At 47.2% G+C, this 25443-nt stretch overlaps 1 protein-coding gene across 1 annotated transcript in view; it reads right to left on the bottom strand.

Annotated features, from left to right (window-relative positions):
• AGAP1 (ArfGAP with GTPase domain, ankyrin repeat and PH domain 1) overlaps positions 1–25443 on the bottom strand; it is a 514946-nt gene that overhangs the window by 104206 nt on the left and 385297 nt on the right. Inside the window, 1 exon segment of the mRNA XM_032355251.1 lies at positions 22904–23065. Within this exon segment, the coding sequence (XP_032211142.1) occupies positions 22904–23065 (162 nt within the window).

Below are 25443 nucleotides of genomic sequence, written 5' to 3'. Positions count from 1 at the left end.
TTTTATTATTTATTTTTTTTTCTAATTCTTTCAGGGAAGAAAAGTGGTATTTTACAGAGCATGCAGGACATGCAAACTGCCCAGAAAATAGTATCAGGATGGCAATGGACTGCTCCCTTCATAAAGGAGATACAGTCACAGGCTGTGGTGGGATTCAGTTGGTCAGTGGCCCAACCAGCTGGCATAGTGAATGTGTGTCTCTCCTCAGGGGTGCAGGGGCAAGGCAAGGTAATGTACAATAGAGAACGGGTGTGAGGTAGGAAAGCTGATGCTCAGGCCACCCCATCTGGCAGAGGCACAGGGTGGCCAAAGGGTGACTCAGAGCAGAGTGCCACAGTCCCCTTCCTCCTCCATCCCAGGCCTGCCACAAGACATGAAGGGGACATGGCACCAAGAGGGGCACAAAGTCTGCCTCGGTGCATGCCGCCATCCTCCCCTTACTGCGTGCACAAGATCGAGACCACGCAAAGTGTAAGATGCACAGAAAGAAAAGCTCAAACAGCATGACAGACACGAGGGAGGGAAACACTGGTTGGAGTGTTATCTGAATAATTCCTGGTGACCTTCTGTATTAGTTCTCAGAGCCTCCACTATTTTCTCCTAGTGAGCCACTCATCCAGGGAGGACAGGAAGATGTATGGAGTTGTTCTCAAAGGTGAAGGAGAAAAAGATGAAACTCTTTTTCCCCAAGAAACTCTTTAACAAGAGCAAGGAACTCCCTCGTGGTGGTGGGGGCGGGAGTGCATGCACCGTGTCTCACACACATGTTGAGGAAGATGGCAAGGAAGGGCGGCAGAAAGGGATCTTAGCAGATGGGACAGGACTGCTACAATCCACGGGGAGACTAGAACCTTCTCACTGAGTGGGGCTGGGAGTGTTCCAGTTACAAAGTACAGAGGTTTTTACTAGTTATCTTGGAAAATGACTACACTGGGGAAGCTGGAAAAGTTCTCCAAATTACTTCTTCTTAAACAATAAATTGGACAACTTAATGGTATCATCATGTGACAAACCACTAACCACATACTGTATGACGTTATCTTGATGTTGATGCTACAGGAACTGAAGGAACAAGACACAGTCACATCCCTCACAAAAATGTACCACCAAGGAAAAAAATACAGATTAGTCTTAAGATGGTATGGAAGTATTTTTGAAAGTTGTAGAAATATAATTCAGAATATTTCTAAAATTATAGTATTTTTAAAAGTCTTGGGGCACCTGTGTAGCTCAACTGGTTAAACACCCAACTCTTGGTTTTGGCTCAGGTCTCAGTCTCAGGTCTGTGACACTGGAGCCCCACGTGAGGCTGTGTGCTCAGCGTGGAGTCTGCTTAAGATTTTCTCTCTGTCCCTCTGCCCTTCTCGCTTGTGTTCTCTAACATAAATAAATAAATAAATCTTAAAAAAAAAAAAAAGTCTTCACTAGGAGCGCCTGGGTGGCTCAGTCAGTTCAGGGTCCAACTGTTGATTTTGGCTCAGGTCTTTATTTCAGGGTTGTGGGCTCGAGCCCAGCATCAGGCTCTGCACTGGGTATGGAACCTGCTTGGGGCTCTTTCTCTCCCTCCCTCTGCCCCCCCCCCAACTCATGCTCTTTTTCTCTCTTACAAAAAAAGTCTGCCCTAAAGTCTTCACATATACGTGCATGTGTGTACACACACACACACACACACACACACACACACACACATACTCCTCCACTCCTGGCTGAGGAGAGCTCCAACAGAATAACCAAGTAGGGTCTCAATGATACATAAATAAACTAAGTGATTTTCCCCTCTTCCACATTTAGCTAGTGGTAGAAATATATTTTCTGATAGACTAAACGTGAATGAAAAAGCGAAAAAAAAAAAAAGGCAAAGATCTCTATTAGTAGCCCCCACATTTTACAAAATTTGCAGGCCTTTCTGATGGCCATGATCTGTCAACATTCCAGAACGACTCTGTTTTCAATGAACCACAGTATCAGCATCTACTGCCTTCTGCGGGGGCAGGCACACATGTGGACCACAGGCCACTGGCATCTCCAGAGGGTCAGTTACCTGCCGGCCTGGGGCCATGGTGCCATCCTCCATCCTCCCTCTGGGTGAACTGGGCTCTAGAGCGGGCAGCCAAAGGGCTCCATCACCCATTCACCCCGACATCAAGGACTTAGGTGTGAGCAAGAATACTGCCACCTCATTTCTCTAATCAAGATGGCAGACATTTAAATTAAAAGGCAAAAATATCTTAAATAAAACACCTACCAGGAGGCAAAAGATAAATGCCCCCCCCCCCAACCAATCTCACAGCTGCAGCAGAAAGGAACCGTGTGTCAAAGCCTAGCTTTAGGAAATCAGGAGAGGAACATCGGAAACCTACCTACTGCTTGTCTATTTAGTGGCGGGGACCAGCAAGAGGACAGGTGGGAGGAAGGGGCCCGTGAGCTGCTCAGCTGGCAGCAGCCGGAGCTGTGCGCAGCGGATGACTGAGCGAGGACGGCTGGCTGCTAATCGTTGATTGAATAATGAAACTGAAACAACTGATAAAAGGTTTCAATCTTGAGAAAAATGATTTATCGTTTTTCAGTTTACTGGCACCGCTATTTGTGTGACAAACGGCTGGAAAGCCCCCAGTTAATCTCCGCACCCCGCCAAGCCCGCCGCAGCAGCAGCTTCAGCTCGCGCAGCCAGATAATCAGCAAGAGCTAATGACACCGCCACGCGGAGGCTGCGAGGGCGACACGCCAGTGTTTTATCAAGGCCCATCTCCGAGTCCATTTGCAGAATGGAGTTTTTGGGTGAGGGGCAAGGGAGAGAAGAGAAAAGGGAGAGAAAGAGCGAAGCACAACATGAACAAAGATGAATAAGCCACGCGGAGAGAGCAGGGTCCTGACACAGAATCCTGGGCAGCAGGAGAGCAGAAGGGCTTCCCATTGGCTCAGGACAGCTTACATTTTTGCTCAACGGTAACATCTGACCAGCAGCATCCGAGTGCCCTATGGAGGCTTGTGCCCTCCTAGGGTGCTGGGCTGTGGCACAGGCCTCCTGTCCAAGATGCACAGAGCCTGCAGGTTCTTGAAGCAGATCTTCTGTCCTTGCCCCCCAACCCTGCCCCCACCGTGGGAGGGCGGTAGTTAGCATGCCTTTTAGGTAAATTAAAGATTTTACTGAGAAACAACATTGAAAATAATATACTTATTTCTATGGCACCATATGCTGAGTATCATTTTGATTCTGAGTATCATTTAGTTTTGATTAAAATCAAATCCATTCAATATACTCTCTCTCCCCAGGAAATTCACAGAACGTGGAAACCAACACAACTTGGTCTTTTGAACCCTCTACTCTTGCTTAATGCCTGTCTCATCATGTCGGGGTGGGGGAAAGTCGGGATTAAAGAAGATAATGCACAGAATGCAATTAGTGTATAGTTTGGCAAAGAGTAAATAATAAATATTAAATGTAATGAAGATGATTTATTTTTCAAGTTTCAACATGGAAAGAAGCAAGCCTCCATGGAGTATATGCGTCTGTCCATCAGCAAGTTCCAGATGAATATAAGCACCTGCACAGAAAGACAACATTATCTCCTTCCACTATCACATGGCAATGAAAAAGTCAGGAACATCCCTATGTGTAACTAGCTTGCAGGAATACATATGCTAAATGCAAAGGATTAAAGCAGGGGTAAGCATTCTCTAAGGTGCCTTGAAAGGATAAAATGAAAGCACACAGTTATTAAAAAAGACACATAAGGAAAGTGTGCTGTCTGATTTCAGGTGATCTGTAATGTGAGCTATAATTCTGGCCTGGAGCTCTTTGGGAATTAGGGGCCAGGGACCATGAGGCAGATGTCTGCCCCAGAGCAGTCCTGGGACTGCAGCTTTCCAGAGCTGAACAAACACTTAAGACCTCTGTGACCCTAGGAATGTTCTGGGTTTTCACATGGGTGAAATCCCACGTGCTCACTCAGTCTTTCCCAAATTAGCAGTGAGGAGGCTTCAGGACATCCCACACACTGTCGGATAAGCAATTAAAATGCTGTACTCCCAAGGTGCCTGGCTGGCTCAGTTGGTGAAGCAAGACTCTTGATCTTGAGGTTGTGAGTTCAAGGCCCATGGTGGGTGCGGAGATTATTTAAAAAGATCTTAAAAACAAACAAACAAACAAAAAAACCACCAAACCCGACACTGTCTTCTTTGGTTTGAACATTTCCCAAAATGTGTTCCAGAACAGAATAATGGTCCTGAGGACTAACTACGGTTTAGATGGGTATGGCCACACCCACCTGGTATCACCGTTTAAATAAGTTAAATGAAGACTCTGTTTTCCTTCTTTTAAATGGAGGGTTTCCGAGCACATCTGTCGACTAAAATTCCCAACAGGAAAACAGACTACATGATGTTTTCGCAACTTTTTCCTTCAGAGCATCTTGCTGGATTCATTATCCAAAATACAAACTTTTGGGTTTATATCACATAAAACCAACTTGTACGGAAGAAATACTTTGGAAAACCTTCTGGTATGTCCATGTGGGCCCACGGAGGTACCCTTCCTCTTCTTCCACTGTATCAGCATACATCAGGAGCACCCCACACGCGTGCACAGTGCCGGGCTTTTGGGGACACCAGCAAGTATGCAGGGGCACAGGACACAGGACAAGCAGCCCCAGTCAATTCAGCAGCGTAGCAAAAGGAGGAAAAGCAATGCCTTGCTCTGTCCTCGCCACAAAGAGTCGGCCTTCTCAGTTGCACAGCTCTGATGTGGGAGCGTCCTAGACCTCTTGCTGCCAATGCTGAGGGAAAACAACACCACTGGGGTCTTGAAGGTGCAGAGTCTATGTTAAAGTCATTGATAGGCCATACATATAAAAACCCATGCCTCAATATTAAGTTGTTTTTCTTCATCTTTAATGCACTTTTACCACTATCTTAATTAGGGAATTTCCAATTAAAAAAAAAAAAATATCTGTTTTTTGTGGGTTCTTTTGGGGGGGGGGTGGTTTCCAATGTTAATGGCAGTCACGACAGTGCAGGGTCTCCAGTTCACTTCTGTGGCTGGGTAGGCTCCCTGGAGGAGGCAGAGGAAGGCGTATGGCCTTCATTCGGAGATCAGCTGTGAGAGACTGGGAGGAGTCGATGCAGTGGGGTCCTGTGGCAACCTGCCACTTCTGCCTGGAAACCACTTCTGTTCCCGCTCATGGGGCAGTGAGAGGGGCCGCTCTCTTTTGCTGCCCACCACGCAAGGGAAGAATGGTAGCAGGCAGGAGGTCTGGATGTTGAAGAAGTAGCTTCAACATTTTGGTCAATGCTCTTTCAAGGATGATCTCTGATTGCTACTGTCCATGACACTGAAAGTAGCACAATTTAACGAATGACCCCTTAAGTCAGAACAACAGGGCCCCTGGGCCCTTTCTCGGGTGAGTCAGCATCATCTTCAGACACGCGGAGAGTACTCCGGCTCCCGAGAGTAATACTGTGGTATGCACGAACCAGCTCCCGAGAAGGAATGCGGGGCGGGTTCTGTCCTGTGGACTCAGGATAGAGCTCCATGACTCGGACAGCAGGGGCGTGGCACGGTCCCCTCATTTCACAGCTGAGAGCACTGCCATGGGAGGGACAAGGAGCTCACCCAGGTCATCCCGCCAGCAAGAGGTAGAGCCGAATTCAAACCCAGCACGCATGGTTCCTGAGCCCGAATTCCTAAGTGGCTTCTATCTGCCTGGTCCCACGACTTTCACCCTCCCCAGCCTCTCTTCATGCACAGCCACCTGCCTACCCGGATCCACCATGTCCTTGGCAAAGAAACCAAACGCCACAGGTGAGCAAAGTGTAGCTACAGCCGAAGGAGAAGAGAGGGAACTGGATGCTTGCCATGTTGCTTGTTTTGCTTTTGTGGGCAGTGAGATTCTAAGCATTTTTTAAAAAGTTTGATTCTGTGGAGAATCTTTACTTTTTTTTCCCTCTGACTCACAGTCCAATAAGACATTATAGGGGACAATCACAAGTAAAAGGAACACTTTGCAAAATCGGAGCAATGAGCAGAAATAAAGCCCTTGTAAGAAATAATTCAGCAAAAGAGAAATTTCTTCTTCTTCATTAGAATAAGGGATCACAGAGTGAAATGCCTTAATTACCCATGAAGCAAGATAACCTTATGTGATTGCCTTCATCTTAAGAGCACTAGAAAGGAGAATATTCACTATTAAGGGCTCATGTCTTCCTCCCACTGTTGGAAAACTCCCAATGCCATTCTCCCAACTCTGAAAATAATTCTACACAGAATAAAATACTCAAGAACTTCTTCTGTATTTCTTTTTCTTTAGCATGCAGAAAAATGATCATTTTTCTCAAGCATCCCTTTGTATTCAGTGGGTCTCTGGAGCACCTTTAAAGGCAGTACAAGTTCTAGATGCCCAGTGCTGCTTGGAAAGGGCAAATCCCATAATACTGGAGTACAAATGTATGTGGGGAAGAGGCTAGAGGATACTGAAATATTTTTATATTGACTCTTCTACTAAGAAATGGAGAAATAAACATATAACAACTCTAAAAATAAAATGAAATGATTTTTCCTGTTATTTTACCACTAAAAAAATCACGATACTGAAATCAAGGTAAAAGTCAGCAATACAGCGGAACATAAATATGCACAGAGGTCACTAGACTGACCAGGGACAAGTGATGAGTTTGTTGAGGCCCCCGTAACTCCAATGGGAATGCGACCCCTCTGCCAGGAACATGCGGACCCCAGCGGACCACCTGCTCCCAGCCTCGCCTCCTCCGCCAGGTCTCTGCTCCTAGGTCTCCTCAGGGAGCCTTCCTGGCCCCTTCGCCCACCTCAGAAAATAACCTTGCCCTTCCCCGGGGACTGTTGAGTCCTCCTGCTCCGCGTCATCTTGTTCCACTGCACTGACCACAATCTGACATAGCATGTATTTATTTACTACCCATGGCGATTTTTCCACAATGGGAGCAGCAGTGTTTGAGGTTCACACACTCTTCTAGAACCTTGCCACACTCCAAGCAAGAGACAGAGCCTACTTCCCTACCTGGAACCTAGGTGGGACTCTGTGACCATGTTGACAGTTTACAGGAGAAGTGACACTGTGTGTCCCCTGAGGCTCAGGCGCAGAGGGAAACATGGCTTCCTCTTAGCTACATGGCTCTCCTATGGTGCTTGGCCATTGTGTCAGGAGGAAGCCCTGGCCATGTGGAGAGCTCATGTGCAGATGTTTTGGCTGACAGACCCTGTGAAGGTCCTCACAGGCACCCATAAGTAGCTGACAACCAATCCAGAGATTTCCAGCCTCCAGACTTGGTCTTCTAAGTGAGGCCCTAGACACTGTGAAGCAGAACAAGCCGTCCTAGTGGGCCCCTGTCCTAATGCCTGAGCCACAGAGGCTGCCCTGGGGGGCTGGCACTGCACCTGCTGGCCTGGGTAGCTGGAAGGAGAGGCAGGCAGAGTGGAGAGGGAGGGACGAGGGCTTTCCAAGGGTGTTGACTTGTCCTGAAAACAGCAGCTTCTATTCTAATACTAACTTTGGTTCACAGAACAGATAGCAGTATCTGAGCTTTTACAGAGAGAAACATACAACCATGGAGCCCATAGCAATCGGCTGCATTCCTTCGTGAGCCAGGCTGGAAGTTTTTAACGACGCGCAGGCAAAATGCACAGGAATTAGGAGGGCGCCAGTGCCCAGACCCACGTTGTCTTGAAAATGAAGTGACGGGTACCAGAGACCAGAACTTGAGTCCTGGGAAGTGCTGTGAGGAGGACAGGGCAGTGGAGGCCGGGACACCTGACCCAGCACATGGGTTCTGCTGCAGCGGGATGACGGGCAAAGGCGAACAGCTGTGGTCACTAATTCGGAAGGGAAGTGGAAAAGCTCATCTTGGTCAAAGTAGTCGGCAGAAGTGAGGAATAATCATCTCTTGTCTTTAAGGTTTCATGAACCCACCTGGTTGCTCACTACTAGGAAGTTGCAGAGGGGCATGCTGGGGTCTGAGCAACCATAGTGAGAAATGCCTGTGCCTAGGACAGGCAGGTGTGTGGACACAGGAGCACACCCCCTGGGGACGCTGGCCTGCGGCTCTGAGTCTGTGTGGTCAGGGGGAGCCTGTGGGCTCAGGATGCTGGGTGGTGTGATCCACTCAAGCAGCAGATGTGGGGAGTCCAACAACACTCCCAAACCAATGAAAGGAGCTTTGAACTAAAAAACATTCAGAGCTTTTTAAAAAGGAAAACGGAAAAGATTCAAACACATCTTCAAGTCATATATATTTAGCTTTGTAATTAAGAGGGAGACAAAAATTGATTCATTCAACTGTGGGAGGTCCTTCAAGTCCATAGTACAGATGAGGAAAGAAAGGAAAGGCAGAGAGCAATGTAAGGAACAAGGGAATCCGGACACTCTTCAAAAAGTTAAATGCGCTCTTCCATAAACGCTATAAAAAAAAAGTGAGAAAAAGGACCAGCTATTTTATGCCAATGTTCACTGCGACATTACGCAACAGCCTAAAGTGGAAACAGTTCAAGTGTCCATCAGCAGGTTATCATGTAAGCCAAACGTGGTCTGTGCACACAATGGAATATGACTCGATATTAAAAAGGAAGGGAGCACTGACACATGTGTGCATGGTGAGCCCTGGAGACAGGCAGAGTGTGAGGAGCCGGTCACGAAGGACAAACGCTAAATGATCCCATTTACAGACCGTATCCAGCACGGGCAGATCCACAGAGCCGAAAAGTAGGCTAGAGGTCACCCTGGGCCAGAGAAAGGGGCGACAATAAAGATCTGAAAATCAGCAGCGGTGATGGTTAGGCGACACTTTGACTGATGTCAATGAACCCTAAGCTTACAGGGGCAGATTTTATGTTATGTATTTCCTCATGATACACAGAAAGTTAAAAAATTAGCAAAACACAAGGAAAGAAAATAAGAAAGTAAAGGAGAAAAATGTGCCTACTGAGGTATAGATCAGAAAAAATGGAAAGAGAAAATAAGAAAAAAAGCAAGAAAAGTCCCAGATAAAGGAAGTTCGAGAAAGAAAGAGTAAAATGAGAACAGACGCAAGAACGAGGAAAATGGGGGGAGGAGCTGCAAGCAAAGGATGGAGCCCGACCTCACCTGCCGACAGAGTAGCCCTGCCTGGATGGAGTCCTTTCCAGCCCTGGTCCCCGGCAGCATCTCAGCTGCAGGTCCAGCTTCCCCCTGCGGCCCCTAGGTCCCACCCCCATGTGGCCCCAGCATCCCCAGAGCCCCAAGTCTCTCCTAATGCATACTTCCTTTCCCAGCTTGCTTCCCTGGAAATTGCCTGCAAATGGCCTTGCAGGGGTAAATGCCCTTCCTTGATGCAGACCTTGATCGCTTATGGAATGTTCCATCCCAGTCACACAATGTACTCATTGATTTTGACAGTGTGGAGGGGGGAATCAGAATACTTTGAGGTTTGGGAAAAAAGTGACACCAAGAACTAGATTTGGCTTATAAATGAATGGCTTCAAATAATGTCTTAGAGTTTTTTAAGAAAGGAACTTGGGACAAAGAATCCTCTTGGGTGAACTAATCTGATCTGTTGTGATCAGAAATAGAAGGTAACAAGTTACTAACACCAGCAACATATTCATCTTCAAATGTTCAAAATTTAAGAAGACCAGTGGCTCTTTACCACCATTCTGGAACCATGCATAGTTTGGAGAAGATGATGGCTGAGGGCTGCCTTCATTTCCTCCCCTCCATGAGTGCTCATGGTGGTGGGGTGGGGGTAGGGGGGTTCTATGCTGCTCAAAACAAAACAGCCAAACCATGTCCGTGTCCCTTCCCATTCCCGCTGGCAGAACTGGGAAGGATGCTGTCAATACTGTCTTTAGCACTCCTTGAGAGCCAACGACAGACAATACAACTTACATTCACTGTTATGAGTTGTTTAAGAAAATGGTCCCAAACCACCAACCACTAGATGAATCCTTCCCTCCCTCCTTCTGGTATCCTAGTTTTAAGAGACTGATCTCCCAACACTGTGAGGAACCAATGTTTGTCAGGAGGGTGGGGCAGATTTCAAGAAAGCAGTTGGTCTTTAATTGTTTACATCAATTGATTGGCCTGTTCAGGGTAAATTGCAGGTTAATTACAAGAGCTATTCTGCATTCATAGATGAAACTGTATGAGTTTATTGACTCTTTTGCTTTAAATGCAAACACTAGACTCACTTTTTCAGGTAAAATTACAGGCTGAAAGGAGATCATCATACTGTATTCCCTGCTCTTCTAAAGTTATGGCCTTTAAAACTTGCATTATTAGCTAACTGCGGATTTGGCATGTTCCAGTTGTTATAAAAACACATTTTATCAACCTGTTGAAATGTAGCAATGGGTAAGATGACAAAAGTCTTTAAGGGCTTGAATAGGAACTTATCAAAATCAAGGAATATCCTTTTGAAAACCTATTATAAAATCCTTTATTTTACATGAACTTATGCCTTAGGAAAGGCCCTAGATACGCCACAGTATGGAGTGTGGATGTGAATAAGAGATTCCCATGGGGCTGAGAGGCCACAAACAAGGCTGAATTGCCCACACCATGCAAAGGTCAACAATCGGGGGCAATTCTGACCATCAGTGATGGTCAACTTTGGTTTTCTGTTTTGAGGTTTTCTCTTTTCAAGAATCATCACTCAATGTGCACTGAAAGAAAATAATTTTATTTTCACGAGACTGAGAAAGGAAAAAACCCTCTGTTTGTGCACGTGCACAGAGAACATGGAGTTAGGGATTCTGGTACGTTCTCCTAGGGCTGTTTAGTAACCTTGCTACAGAGATGCATGGCTTCTGCAGAGAGCCACTGAAGAGGAAAATTATTCCCACCTGCAGAAAGCAAGAAAGCTCTAAATGAAAACCAAGAAAAAAGAACAAAGCTACCTATTTACTCAATTAAGAAGAGTCAAGTCAGGTTACTGAGGGACCCCATGGCAAAATGGCATAGTTCCCATTTCCAGTGTCAGTTATGTCAATGGCTAGAGGTAGGCTCAGGACAGATTTCTAGAAACATCTACTAACAACTCCCCCCTTCCCCTCCACTGGGTTTTGGTATGTCTAACTCCTTGGTCTCACACACACACTTAAAAAGAACTTTGATGTTTTCCTATCTGATGATTCTGAGACCATCTACACACTAAGAACCAGAATTCTGAGGGTAACACAGGGAAGAAAAAAACCTGGTTCATAACTGTGGTCTCTTAGGCATATTATCATTTGCTTAACTGTGTTAGCTTCATAATGGACAATATCAAGTGATCATTCTGGTAGGAAAAATCTCATCCTTTCAAATATCACTAGGCTTTGAGATCAATAATGGGAAGTACACAACTGCATAAGCCCCAAGCTAACAGCTCTCTTAGGCATCAACCAGCAGAGCGTGCCATAGTGACCTATGACGAGGTGGTCAACTGCAGGACAAACCCACCATCTATTTTCTTGCAGACACAGATCTCTCTAGGTAATTAATGCCTTCTGACCAGGATGGAAGCTCACTGGCGGAGACCCCCTCAGAGTCTGGAGCCGCATCCCCCAGACTGTCCTGGAAACCCCCAATGGTGGCCATGTACTCCAACCTGCCCTCCACGCTCAACATGTGTGCTTGGCGGCAAAGGATGTGGAATATCTTAAATATTACCAAACGTCGTATCATTAAACAGAAATTAGACAGAAACAAGGGAAGCCCAAGGATTGCCTGGGAGTTCAGATGCTCTAAATGGCTAATACGTCCATTTTTCACCTGAAGCCCTCTCCAAATGCAGTTTTGCTATTAAGCAAAACCCAAAGAAAGGTAATCAATTCCAACTAAAAAGCACTTATCCTGGGATGATGGTGTGCAAGGCACTTCAAACCCCTGGCTGCCTGCCAAAACCCAGACAACAGCCATCAATGTTTCTGACTCTCTGAGAGCGCAGGGGCCATGCATAATTGACTAGAAGATGGGCTAAAACTGTGCCCAATCAGTGTGTGATCAAAAACGCGTGGAATATTCAGCACCACTTGATTACACGGAGGCCTGTCCTTTCTCTCTCCTCATGAAATCTCTTCAAGGTCCAGAGTACTGTAATAAGATCATTACTGTCAAGCGCTACGAATCGCAGGCAATGAGTCTTGGGATAGGAAGTCATACTTCACAAGCTCCCCTGGTCTCCCTCTCTCTCTCTTTTTGTATTTTCCTGCGCGCAGGGACGGCACGGCGACGAGGTGGCGGATAATGATCACATCACTGTGTGGCAACTAGAAAGGCACTTTTAAGGCAAAAGCAGAGAGAAATCAGCTTAAGAGAAACTAAAACATTTTCCCTTTTGCTTTTTCCCCCTTAAAAAAATTAAATAGAATTAAACTGTGTGCAGCTGTCGCTCTTCATGAACTCTGATGTAATGTCATTGAATTTAACCATTTGAGAGATTTTCATATTGCAGCCGAGCCCATTACCCCACAGACATATGGCCAATTTCCTCCATGTCCTGAGTACAAAGGAAGCCCTTGGTAAGTTGTGTGTGTGTGTGAGTGGCGATGCCTGCTGTGGGGCTCATGGGGCCTCCCTCTTTCATGGGTGATGACACCCTGGGCTTGGAGCCTGGAGCCTACGACATGGCTCCGACGGAAAGGGATGCCGCTGGAAAGCAGAAGGGCACTGGCAAAGCTTCTTCAAGCAATAGTTTACCTCAAGACCACACCTGCTCTGGAGCCTCTCTAACATGACCCAATGACACAGGAGCGTGCCACGATCACCCCACAAGCACGTGAGGCAGACATCTGATGAATACCTGAATCCAGCAAGGTGGGGTTCAGGCAATTGGTGGGGGGGCTTCGTCCAGGGTTTCTCTCTGCCCTCCATCTTCAAACTGTGTCACTCCCCCTATCCCCCCCAAAAAGGTATCATCCTCAGAAGGAACACAAAAACAGGGATTTGTTGTGTCCGTGTTAGGGAGTTAAACATCCTTAAGTTTTAGAAAGTTTCAAGACTGATCTCCCCTTGTCACAGACAGGAGACAGCCTGTCTTTGAGTCCTGCATGTTCCAACTATTTGCAGAGTGGCTGAAGCAGTGACTCCCAAATTTCCCTGGAAGGTACCAGAGTGTACAGGTACACATGAGAGAGTGTTTGCTAAAAAGCTGTGCCACCACGGGGGTCCTGAGGAAAGATGTTGAGGTCAAGAGTGGCAAAGGAATCACTGCTTCCGAGTTTTTTTAAAAGTTGTTTTGTTTTGTTTTTTAAATTTTAGAGGAAGCACATGCACACAAGTAGGAGGAGGGGCAGAATGAATGGGGGTGGGGCGAAGCCAACCCCCCAGTGAATGCAGAGCCCAACGTGGGGCTTGATCCCAAGACCCTAAGATCTCGGCCTGAGCCGATACCAAGGGTCAGGCTTAACCAACTGAGCCACCAGGCACCCTGCTGCTTCTGAGTTCTTAAAAGGCCACAGTGGGGAGTGGCAGGCATGGCCCTGCCTTGAGCTCCTCCTCATGCCAAGCCCTTGAGGTCCTTGCCAGGTGGACCTGGTGCAGGTGAACAGCACGAGGTCTGGAGGCCAGAGGCAGACCTCAGATTCACATCATCTGCAGATCTTGGCCAATTACCTCCCTGAACCTTGTCCTTCACCCATGAAAACGGGAGACAACCTTCTCCCCTACCCACTCCCCCTAAGACCACCACATTGTCTACAGGCTGCAATGAGGGCACACGCTCAAGAGTGGGCACTGAATCAATCCTGGCTTCCTTCCCTTACACTTCGTGACATATCCTAGCAAGGGACCTAAGGCCCTGGGGAGGAAGATGTGGGGAGAACAGGCTTGGTTTGCGTGATTGAGTCCACAGAGTGTCTTCTTCCTTCAGTGGCACAGGAGGGCACACGGCAGCCCACAGAAACAGGAATTCACCAGGTTGTATGGCCTTAATGTTTATGTCCTTCAAAAATTCATCCATTGAAGCCTATGGTGCTGGAGATGGAGAAGGCGGGAGGTGACCAGGGTTGGCATGGAGAGGGAGGGGCTCTCACGGTGCACTTAGTGGTCTCACAAGAAGAGGCAGCGAGCACATGTAGGAAAGGCCATGCGGACATGTGGGAGGGCGGCTTCTGCAAGCTGGGAATCTAATCCTTGCTGAGAACCAGAAAGACCTCGCCCTGCTCGTGGACTTGCAGCCCCCAGAACTGGGAGAAATGGATTTCCACCATCTAAACTGCCCATCTGTGGGTCTGTCATGGCCCCAGCTGCCTGACACATAAGGTGTATGCGGATTTGATTTTACTTCCCATTTATCAAGTTGTTTCTACACAGACCCAGTTCTGCATCTGGTCACCATCTTTATTATGTTGTTTTACATCCTTAGGAACGAAGGCCCCTCGACCTGTGTGTTTCATGCCCGCCTGCGCTGCAAGGGAGCTACGGCATCTTCGGCTAGAACCTCCCAGGGGCCAGTCTGCCCTGGAATCATCCAGGTGGAAGCATCTGAGGCCCCTGGGAGGCCAAGGCAGATTCAGACACAACATCACATGTTTCTTCTGAGCATTACAGTGTCAGTTTTCCTCTGGTACTTTTTGTGACAAAAGTCATGCAGCAAAGTAGAAGTATAAAAAGTGGCCATGCAACTGGAATGGCCAGGAAGGCCCCAGCGGAACGGCACTGGCTCTGCCCCTCCCAGCTCAGGGGCCCTGGTCAAGCACAATGCTCACAGCTGGCGGGGGTGGGGGGGGCGGTCTCTGTGTTGTCGCAGAGTTAAGCAATAACCAAGGATCCTGACAGCTTGGACTTTCTGAGAACGTCAAGAAAAAGACTCTGAGGGATAAACCTCAGGTGACTCAGTGTCCCAGATGAGGCAGCATTCCAGGAGGAAACATGCCGCCTCACAGTCTGTCAGTGAACCCTGGAGGCTGTGGGCAGCTCTTGCCAACCAAGCCCCACTGCAGAACAGTACCCCTAACTTGAGGGAAAACAAGGGCCATTGAGGTCTGTCCCATTCCCTGTCCTTTGGGAATGGCACCTTCAAAGGAGTCCACATTTCTCACAGGTGAGCCCATGCCTGCTCACTCATGGACGGCAAGAGACCCTGGGGCCCCCAAGCTGCCTTAGAATAAGATTCCCTTGTTCTAACACCATTCCCTTCTTGTACTCCCCCTGACTTTCTATAGCACCAGAGACTTCCTTCTCCATGTAACAGGCCATGAACGAGCAGCTCAGCTCCTCTGCAGAGCCTCCTGTGGGGACCCCAAGGGCCCGAGGGGCCTTGCTCGGTGGCCGCAGCCTGTTTACGGATGTGGGCACTGCACCAGATGGTGGGCATCCTGAAGGCAGGGGTTGTCTCCGTCACTGTGACAGCCAAGCAGGTGACCAATGCACTTCCAGGGAACTCAATCTAACTCTCTAGTTTGTGTGTACTTGAAAAAAAAGATAATATCAAAAACCCTTCTGTTGTTGTCAGTGCCTGATGACTGGGAGCCTCTGTTCTGTCTCCTCCTGCTGTGGTCGACTCATCTTTGTTTATTTCTCACCCGCCGATTCCTACAAAGGAGCTGTGGGCACCTGCAGCTCGAGCATGCTGGGAGGATGGGACCCTGCAGGACAGCTTTGGAGTCCACGGTGCCCCATCTATCATGTCCACGTCTAGAGTAAACCCTGAGCTGTATAAATCCAGCAAGTCCGTTCTCGTGAGAGCTGGGGTTACAACCTGAGAACTCGCTTTGGAAAAAAGACCTGGTTGGTGGGGAGTAGTGAGTCCATCTGAAAACGTGGTATCTCCTCTGACTTCCAGATCAAGGGTGAAGAAACCCAGCCCCCCGGCTCCCTTCTCTGAGTGGCTATACTCGAGGAATATCTTCCAGAAAAAGCTTGAATTACTGGTTTTCCAATTCACTCTGATTAACTGCTCAAAGATTCAGATGCACTAACTAGTTTAATAATGAGGGAGTTCAATTATGAAGTCCTTATTGTTACAAAACATGGCTGGTGATTATGGAGGCTTCTTGTTTCCTCTCTTTTGACGCAAGGCAGCTGCCAAAATTAGAACAAGAAGCAGACCCGAGGGATGCTGCTGGAATGTTCTTGAAGATTAAAAGGAGGGAATCCAAGGTGATGTGTGCTAGTAATGCTTGCACAGGTTTCATAAACCTTCCCCCCTCCCTCTCCAGCCACCTCCAAATATGAAATTAAATGAGAAAACCACACAGACAGGAAACAAACCGTGAAGGCAGTTCCTTGGCCCTGACCCCATGCTGGCCTCATACGTCATCATGAGCAACACGGCGTGTTACCTGGTGTGTCAGCTGTGGCCAAGGAGAGAGGAAGGACAAAAACATCATGGTGGTATGACACTTCCATAATAAATGAAACAAACTGCCCCCCCACCCAATCTTCATATGGAAAATCCCCCAATGACCCAGTGATGCCCAAACTGCATGACAGTCAACACAACCCAATGGACACCGAGGAACGGAGCTTCAATGCCCCCAGGTCTCGCCTTCTTGTAACCCTAAGTGCAGGAACAAGACTGGACGATGCATGTGCATGGTTATTTCCTCGCCAGACTACCTTTCCAAACCTCACCTCACGTATAAAACATTTTTTTCCTGAGGTAAAAGATTCACTGACTGGGCATAGCAACCACTGTTGTGTTAGTCGGAGCTAAAGCGAAGGTGAAGACGAAACTTCATTTTCGCCAAATTCAGTCCCCAGCACTGGTGTTTTAAGGTGTAAATGGAGGTCGTCTCTTGTGTGTGTCTTGGCTCCAAGTTAAGGCTCTAACAGCCTCTCGGGGGAGAGAGAAGCGGAGTCTTAATTTCTCATATCTTCCCCGGAGCCAAACGAGTGGTCCTTCCTTTGTGCAGGATGCTTGATACTTGAGAGGATAAAATGATGTGCCATGTCAGGTTCTTCGGGGTGAGAGGGGAGGAAAGCTCCATCCAGGCTGACCCTTGCAACTTGGACTTAATGGAATTTGGAAACAGGCTGAGCCCTTTCCTCTGATTGCTTACTGAGTGCAGCTGGGTTGGGCAATTCTTTTCTTTTTCTCTTATCCTAATGGAGAGAGGCCGTTTGTGACTTTCCTCCACAAGGTAATATTTCAATATCCATCCAGGATCAACCATTCAATGGTTCTATAAAGACCCAGAGTGAACAACCAAGGGATCAGAATGAGAAGGATAAAACAAATTCCCTTCGGAGACCTTTGGAACAAAGCACTGTGAACCCAAGGTGGCAGGGGGTGGGGGGAACACAACAGGATTTCTGCATACCCTCTCCTATAATAAGACTCGGTAAATCCAGACTGGCTCTGCATTTTTAAAGAAAGATCTTTGCTACACAACTTCTAGATGTTATGATCCATATAAAAGTCAGTATCTTTACATAGAATCTGAGAAATATCAAGGAAGCTACTCTGTCTGCCCCACTCCTAGATTCAAAAGCCGCTCCACATACCTCAAAGACTTGCTTTTTGCCTGGTGGAAAGAGTTTGAGGCAGAGAATCAAGAGAAAGTTCTGTCACCTACCAGCAACCTGACCCTGGACAAGAAAGCCACTTAACCTCTCTCTACTTCCACCTTTTCACTGGGGAAACAGGGAAATTAACACTCGATGCAAACTTGCATGAATGTTGTCGAGCTAACGAGAACCACCAGAGTTAGGACCACAGAGAATGCAGGGCTCTTTGTTTCATTTCTGCAGCGGTAAGCTCACTACTGGACCCTGAGTAAGAAGATGCCCAGAGACTATGGCAATTCAGAGACAATGCCAAAACATGGCAAGTCCTGAAAGACCTGCATCATTCCCACTGCCCAGGGGTTTCCAGGCACACGCCCTTCAACTCGGTTCTGGAAACAAATCCAGGGCCCTGAGTGTCAGCACCCTTCCAGAGCCGAACTCCCCTCCAGCCAGTGCTGTGACCACCACAGGGGGCAAGGTGCCCTGCCTCTTACAAAGTTTGCCTTCTAATATCTGAACCCAAACCTATCTCCTTGAAGCGTCCACCCATTGGTCCCAAAGAAACCCACCTAGGCCACTCAGGACAGGTGAGTTCACATGCCACCAGGCTCCTCCTGTCCTTCCCTATAGCTCTTCTAGGTACTTCAAAGATTCCCTCCACGTCATGGGCTTCAGTTCCCATGCCTGTGCTTCTTGCCCCCATCTGAACTGATCTTCACTGGTCTATCATCATGATAGAATACAGAGCCCAGATCTGAACATATGACATTTTCCTAAATGCAATTCATCCTGAACAAATCAGATCCAATTTTTAAAATCAAGATCACCAATATTTTAATATCCAATATTCTCAAGGGTCTATTAAGTAGGAGTACAAGTAGAAATGGGATATGCAAATTTCTTTTTTTTTTTTTTTAAAAACGTAATGACCACCTGCACCTTTTTTATGGTACGGCTAGAAGACGGTGGCTTCTATGAGGCTTGTTCTGCTTAAAGTTAAACTCAGTGAGAAAGTGTCTACTCTTGCCCAAAGTTAGCAGCCTCAGATCTGAGCCTTGGGAGCAACGAGGCATCCATTACCTTGCTGGGGCACTCTGCTTTCAACGATACATGAGGTCACTCTCACAAAGTCAGAGCTCGCGGCCCCAGCTTGTACCTCACACCTCCTGTACAGCACAAGGACAGGGTTGGATTATTTTAAATTTCCGACTCCCCCCCCCACTCCACAGGTTCTTTCTTTATTTTAGACACACACACACAGAGAGAGAGAGAGAGAGAGAGAGAGAGAATATGCAAGCAAGTGGGGGGAGAGGCAGAAGGAGAGAGAGAATTCTGAAGCAGACTCTCCACTAAGCGTAGAGCCCAACTCAGGGCTCGATCAGAGGACTCTGAGATCATGACCTGAGCTGCAATCAAGAGTTGGCTGCTTAACCAACTAAGCCACCCAGGCGCCCCTAGTTTTTGACTCTGTAAGTGATACTAATAGTTCCAGATAAGTCCAGTGACTGGCTTGATCATCCAAACACCTCCAGCGCTTACACATATATGCACACACCTGATCAAGTTACGACGTCAGAACTCAAAATGTTTATAAAGTTAAGGAATTATTTTATGTTATACGTATAAAGATCACAGTCTCTGCTTCTATAATTTACTAGATTCACTCCATTCATTTTAAGTTATACATATAAGCAGATGACTGTTCAGCTTAAGTTAGGTCATAGTGCATTCTTCCATCGGGTGTAGAGTTTATCACCGCTCTGCAGCATCAGAGAACTGGGACAATGACTGTGAATGCTGGTCCAGTGACAAACTCGTTGGTTGGGATGCCCTTATTTCTGTCAGGTGCACCAAGAGCCCCCATGTGGACAGTGTTTCTGGCTTTTGCGGCAGCGCAGATCCTGAGAATGTTATACTGTTAGCTCGTACTTTCTGGACAAACATGGTACCAAGGTAAGAAATACCTGGCACCAGAATCTTGGTGCTTGGCTGAGCGTCTAGGGTTCCTGTGTGGGGCACCTGGCTGAGGAATGGTTCAGAGGTGCACTCAGGAAGCTCTGACCATGCCCCTCAGCTGGGCTTGGGCCGGGCGCCCAGAAAACAATGGTGGCTAGCACACACCTCTGCCCTCTTGCAGGGCTTCTGACCCAGTGCACTTAGTCAAGGGTCAGAGGCACAGACTTCCCCAGGGATTTCTGAGAGACACAATCAAAGGCATGAGCACCGCCTTGCTTCTGCTGCTTCATCTCTACCTTCCTGCCATCTCTGCCTTGGAGGTGGACCCATGTGGCTGGTGCCTTTGGCTTCTGCTAGGATTTAGTCAAAGAAGGGGTCAGGCAGAATCAGAGTCAGGGAAGGGAATGAAGTTAGGGCAGTCCCCCTGGGTCCCTTACCCTCCGCGTCACCACAGACTAACATAGGTCCTTCTGTTGAAGGTCATAGCTCCTAACCTTGCCCAAACAGCTCTCTGTCTGGGTCCTGATAACTGACCCCTCTGTTGCCTGTTACACTCCTGGGGTTCTGCACCATCCCATAGCTCTTCCCACACCTCTGCAGGCAGACCCATTGAGGGTCAACTCCCCTCAATGACCCAGCTTGAGGGTGCTATGTTTTCTCCCAGGACCCTGACTAAAGTAGCTTTCAGTGGAATTTTATTTGTCTTATACTCTGAAGACCTTTGAATCTAGTCATTTGTTCCAGCAGGTTATGTCAAAAACGATATAATTCAACTACTTTTTAAACACCTTGTAGAGAACGTTTGATATCTACAATTTCAACTTTTCACTATGAGGTCAGTCAACAAAGAATACAGTGGAAACAACCAGTCATAGAACTGGTTGATGAACATATAGAACAGGAAAGAGAAACAAATATTTTCTTATAATTAAAATTAAACAATATCCTCTAAAAATAAAACATATACAACTAGCTTTAATTTCAAGAACAGATGTTTAGACAGTTTATGCTCTTGACTTAAAGGAGCTAATAGCTGTTAAGACTATTACAAAACATTTTGTATCATTAAATCTAAAATGACCTCAATTCTCAATTGTAGGTTGCCTTATGACTTCAGAGATGTTAAAACACGAAAAAAAAAAGTGTACTTCAGAAATAATGAAATATAGGGCCTCTCACAAAAATGACTCATTTACCATCTTGTATGTAACCTTTCCTAGGAAAAATGATACCTTTTCTTTTTTTCTTTTAATAGAGAATCTGTTGCCTTATTTCCTACCGGAAAGATGTCATGGCCATTGGTATTACAGACACGGTAACTGTGAACTAGGCAGTGAGGGGCAGCTTCCCTTCTGATCACTGGTGTTGAATTTCTGAACACACGTCAACCATCACTCATCATCCATGCTTGAGATATTGTGGCGATTTCTAATCTGGGTGTTTCTATGGTGCCTGGGAGTCCATCTTTCTGTCTGCGTCACCATCGCAGCAGTTAGGCCCTTTAATGAAAGGGTCCAATGTTGTTTTTACGTTGAGGATCTGTCTCAGCCTTATTATACACTATTGCTCAGCATAGGATATGATCCCAGTAACTCAGGAAATGGGCTGGGAGCTTCTCAGGTGTCCACCAAATTCACCGACACATCTAAAACCTCTCTTGAGTCATGCCTGGCTGACCGGGATGCTGGTTTGAAGCCGCGGTCCTATTAAACACGCAACCACTGATTTACCTGAAGGCTGTATCTTACTGACACAGTTGTCACTCCATCAGGAGGTGGGTAGAATATAAGCAGAAAGTATAAAATATGTGTAATGGTGTCATGTACTTAAAGGTGGACCTGATCATCAGTTTCTACCAAGTGGTGTTTCTGAAAAAAGTTGTCCAACAGAAACACGACATACCCAGTAAGATGGTTATCTGTGACACGAATAGGAGGCCTTTTCCTACAGCAAACCTTCTTCTCTCCTGGGGTACATGGGGTAAATGTCACGCAGACTGATGAGGCTCCAGGCTTCTTCCTGGTTTTACCTCCAACCTCCCATTTGGGTAGGGCATGGCCACCGGTGCACCTCTACAGCCAGATGCTCTTTGTTAAAGCAGTGTTTGAAAGTCTCAGCAACGCTGGGCATCTGTAGCTCATTCTTTTCAACTGGGAAGGTCAGAAATGTCTAGGTGGGTGCTCTGATCCATAATCATTATTTTTCACCACTCCTGATATAACAGAATCATCCTTATTTATCATAATGGGAGAAAATCAGTTTTTACTGGCTAAACTTGTTGACAGGCAGCCTAAGGGGGGCAATAGGGTAAGAGATGTGAAGAAGTGCTCTCAGACTCTTCCCTGCTCGCCACCATGAGAACCCTGGCAAGCCACTGGAAACTCTGAACTCCCGAGTTCTCAGATGCGTGAAACATGCCACAACTCAACTCACAGAATCATGTGAACAACAAACCCCCTGCACACACCATCAACTCCATTCCTTCCTTACTAATGTACACATTGTGGGTTTCCAGGCACATGGCTGGATACTAGGAGGGAAGAAGGCACTTTTTCCAACATTGCAAATTGTAGTTCTGAACAATCAAGTAGAGGATTCGGGAAAAGCATAGCAGAAACAGAGGAAGAGAAAGCGTATAAAGTTATAAAAGTATTTCCGATGCCTGTGTGGAATGTGTGTCGAAAACACTCTTACTATTGATGGTGTCACAGACAACTATTCATGTTAAACAATGATGCTACGAATTTTTTATCTTCCTTTGACATATTTCTTCAGCTTATTGACTACAACTGCATTAATTTCACTCTCATAATGGGTGTTTGTGTGTGTGTGTACACATGCGCATCTCCACTTTGCATCTGTGAAATAAAAAAATGTAAATCCATCTGAAGGAGTGACTTCAGAAAGATCACATCTGGCCATCATTGAGAATAAAAACTAAGGGCTCAACAAGTAAAAGGAGAACCAAGACAAGCCATGACAAACTGTGACAACTGGAATATTAATAGAGTCCACAAAACAAAAAGAATAGACAGACACTCATAGAAGAAGCATTTATCATAATGTGTTGCTGAAAGCCAGGATTGGAGTAGCTGTCTTATAAGAATTAAGACCAGCCAATACTAGAAAACACTTCTAGAATAGGAAAGGGAACTGTCTTTGTTAGAATAAAACAATATGGCGCCCCTCCCAGTTGGCGTACAGGGTGCAGAGGCTGGGTCAGACCCAGAACCTGACCAGGCGGGTGACAGGGAAACCAGGTTTACCGTCTACCAGATGATGACTGCTAGAGGGGAAGAGAGTTGATCTGGTGGAATGATCTCGAGACTCAGTCAGTGACGAGGCAGCTCCAAGGGCCGCTCTGGGGCAGCCTGGCACACAGAATGCACGTGTGGTGACCAGCAGCGCTATGCATGTGCGGTCCAAAGGATATGGGACCTCCCCAGCTTGAGAAATAAAAACTAATTTCCAGGAATGCAGACTCTCACCCTGAGCTCCCCGGGAAACCTTACCTTCAGCGGTGCCGGAGAGCCCGTCAGCTTTGAAGTTGCTTGTACTTTTCTTCCTTCGGTGCTTCTTTCTGTTCGCGTGAGGGGAGGGGGGCGGGTCGAGCTTGGGGCTGGTGGTGCTGGAGATACTTGGGCTGGAGCACACGGAGTCGCCCAGCCCTGTGTCTGCCATGGGACCAGAAAAGACAAAAGAATGCAAAAGTTAACACTTATAAAGCTAGCTTTGCAGAAATACGAAAGCAATGTTCCTCCAATAGCCTACCAGGTCCCACAAGTACTATTTTTTAGGTGAGCTCACTGGACTGAAGGCCCCAAAGCATGCAGTATTAAAAGTTCATGGGGCTGTTTCCTCTAATGTACCACCTCCCATTTAAAAAAAAAAAAAGAAAAAAAGACTTCATTTCTGGATCACTGTAGGCTATGAATTTAAAATCCTCCACTTTTCATGGCTGGGGTTCTGGAAAAGCAAAGTGAGAAGTCCATGCTTTTTACTAGTTTATTTTTCTCATCCCATAATTACCCTGATCCATTAGGAAAGAAATCAAGATGTCTGCGGACGCATACGAAGGGGTCCTGGGGGTGGCTCGGCCTCTGTGCATGCACACAGAGGAGAGGGAGTCCCAATTAGCTCACTTCCACCCTCAATGTCACGTACAACTGCAGCATAGGTTTATTATTAGTGAAAAACAGCATGCTGTCTCTCTCCCCATAGCAGACCTGCCAATTTTTGATTCTCTGACTCTTCGGGACCTACCCTGTGTCAGGCACATTGACAGGCAATGGAACTGTCCCAATGTCCCAATGACCGTTCCTCCATCCCTACCCTTGAGGAGCTGAAGCCTCACCATGGAGGCAGATGAGGAAAACAGGCAAGGACGACTGGTCTCTGCGATGGCAGGGCTGGCCTTTTGCTCCTTCACTCTGCCCCTTGGGCAACCACTCAATTCAAGGCACCACTTTCATTCCCAACTGTGCACCCTAATTCTTTGGTCACTCCACAGCTATACTGCTCTCTCCCAGATGAATGTTTCTCATCCCTGCACTCGGAGGTCTGCCAGTTGTCTGGCTCTAACCAGCATGCCTGTCCCCTGGCGCAGCTGTAGATGCCCTTTCCTCCGTTTGATGTTGAGCACGGAGTGTCGACACCATTCCCAGCAAGCTTCCCCAGGTCCCTCCCATCACCTGGTACTTCTTCTTAAGGCACACACTCATGTTTCTTTGCAAGATGTTAAGAACATACACTAGAGTCACATGTGGTCAAGTAACAGCTGCCATCACATGGGGTGGCTCTATGTCTGCGCCCTGTAAGTCCCTTCTGAGACTCTTTCCCTCTGTCTGCCCTGTAACAGCACACGGCCTTGAATGCAACGGCCAAGGAGTCCTGGTGCCTCATGTGGCTGGCACATCCCCCTGCATGTTGTTGATCCTTCACCACTGCCTTGCCTGCTCGTGCTGAGCACACAACCTGGTACCTCCACCTACATGTCACCAGGGAACACATTAACCTGAGAGGAGTCCAAACAAAGCCCCAGCTTGCAGACGCAGCAACACTGAGCTGGAAGCGCTGGTGAGCACTGGTGCGACAAGACCGGGGGACATCATGTTGTGCGTGTCCCGCTCACAGATCTTCGGACTTACCCAGAAAGAAAGTGCTGAATGCTCTCGTCAAGCACCTCATTGAAGGCCTACACGGCTGCCCCACTGACACACATTTTTGACAATTTTTGAATAATAAAGGGAAATCCACTTCATGTTTTCTCTCCTTAAAAAGCTACCTTGTTTAGTCTACACACACACAAAGCAATTCTCCAACAGCCTAATTCAGGATCCACCTGGAAGGTCACTTCAACTCCCTGAAATACTAGTCATGATTTACCCTCCTGGGGAACAAAATGTATGTGTTGTTGTCCAGGAACCTCCCTCCATTCCAGATGCAGAAAACTGTTCCTAAAGTCACTAACAGGAACTTGGTGATTTCATTCCCAAGTTTTCTGGGCATCTTGGAATATTTGTAATTCAGGGAGAAATCTCTGATTCTCCTGAAGGAAGTGGCTGAGGGGCCTCCTCCTGAAGGAAGTGGCTGAGGGGCATCCTGGGGCAGCAGTGACACCTGCCTTCCCCGAGGGACCCCGAGCAGTCTCTCCAGCCTTCTTCTTCATGGGCACCTTCCACACCAGCACATCCTTCCGCCTGTGGCTCTGGCATTCCACTGCACCACTGGCTCCCAACTGGAAACCCCTGCCCAGGGACACCTGGTCATGTCCACAGATGTTTCTGGTTATCAGACTGAGACAAGGTGGAGGTGTATGGGCATAGAGCAGATAGAAGCCAGAGATGCTAAAAAATGTCCCAGGACACACAGAACAGCTCCCACCACTAAAAACTGACTGGTCTAAAATGGCAACAGGGAGAGACCTGCAGGATCTGAATTGCTCTGTTCCTCGTCACCGGCTCAGTCTCCTGATCTGTGGGTGCGAACCCCCTCACGACAATGAACCTCTTGGAACACTCGCTTTACCTGCTTTGAGTTGGCTCCCCCACCC

Source organism: Mustela erminea, chromosome 8, assembly GCF_009829155.1.
Source record: "Mustela erminea isolate mMusErm1 chromosome 8, mMusErm1.Pri, whole genome shotgun sequence".
Lineage (NCBI taxonomy): Eukaryota > Metazoa > Chordata > Mammalia > Carnivora > Mustelidae > Mustela > Mustela erminea.
The sequence above is the reverse complement of the archived record's forward strand: the minus strand, read 5'-3'. Positions and strand labels throughout refer to the sequence as shown.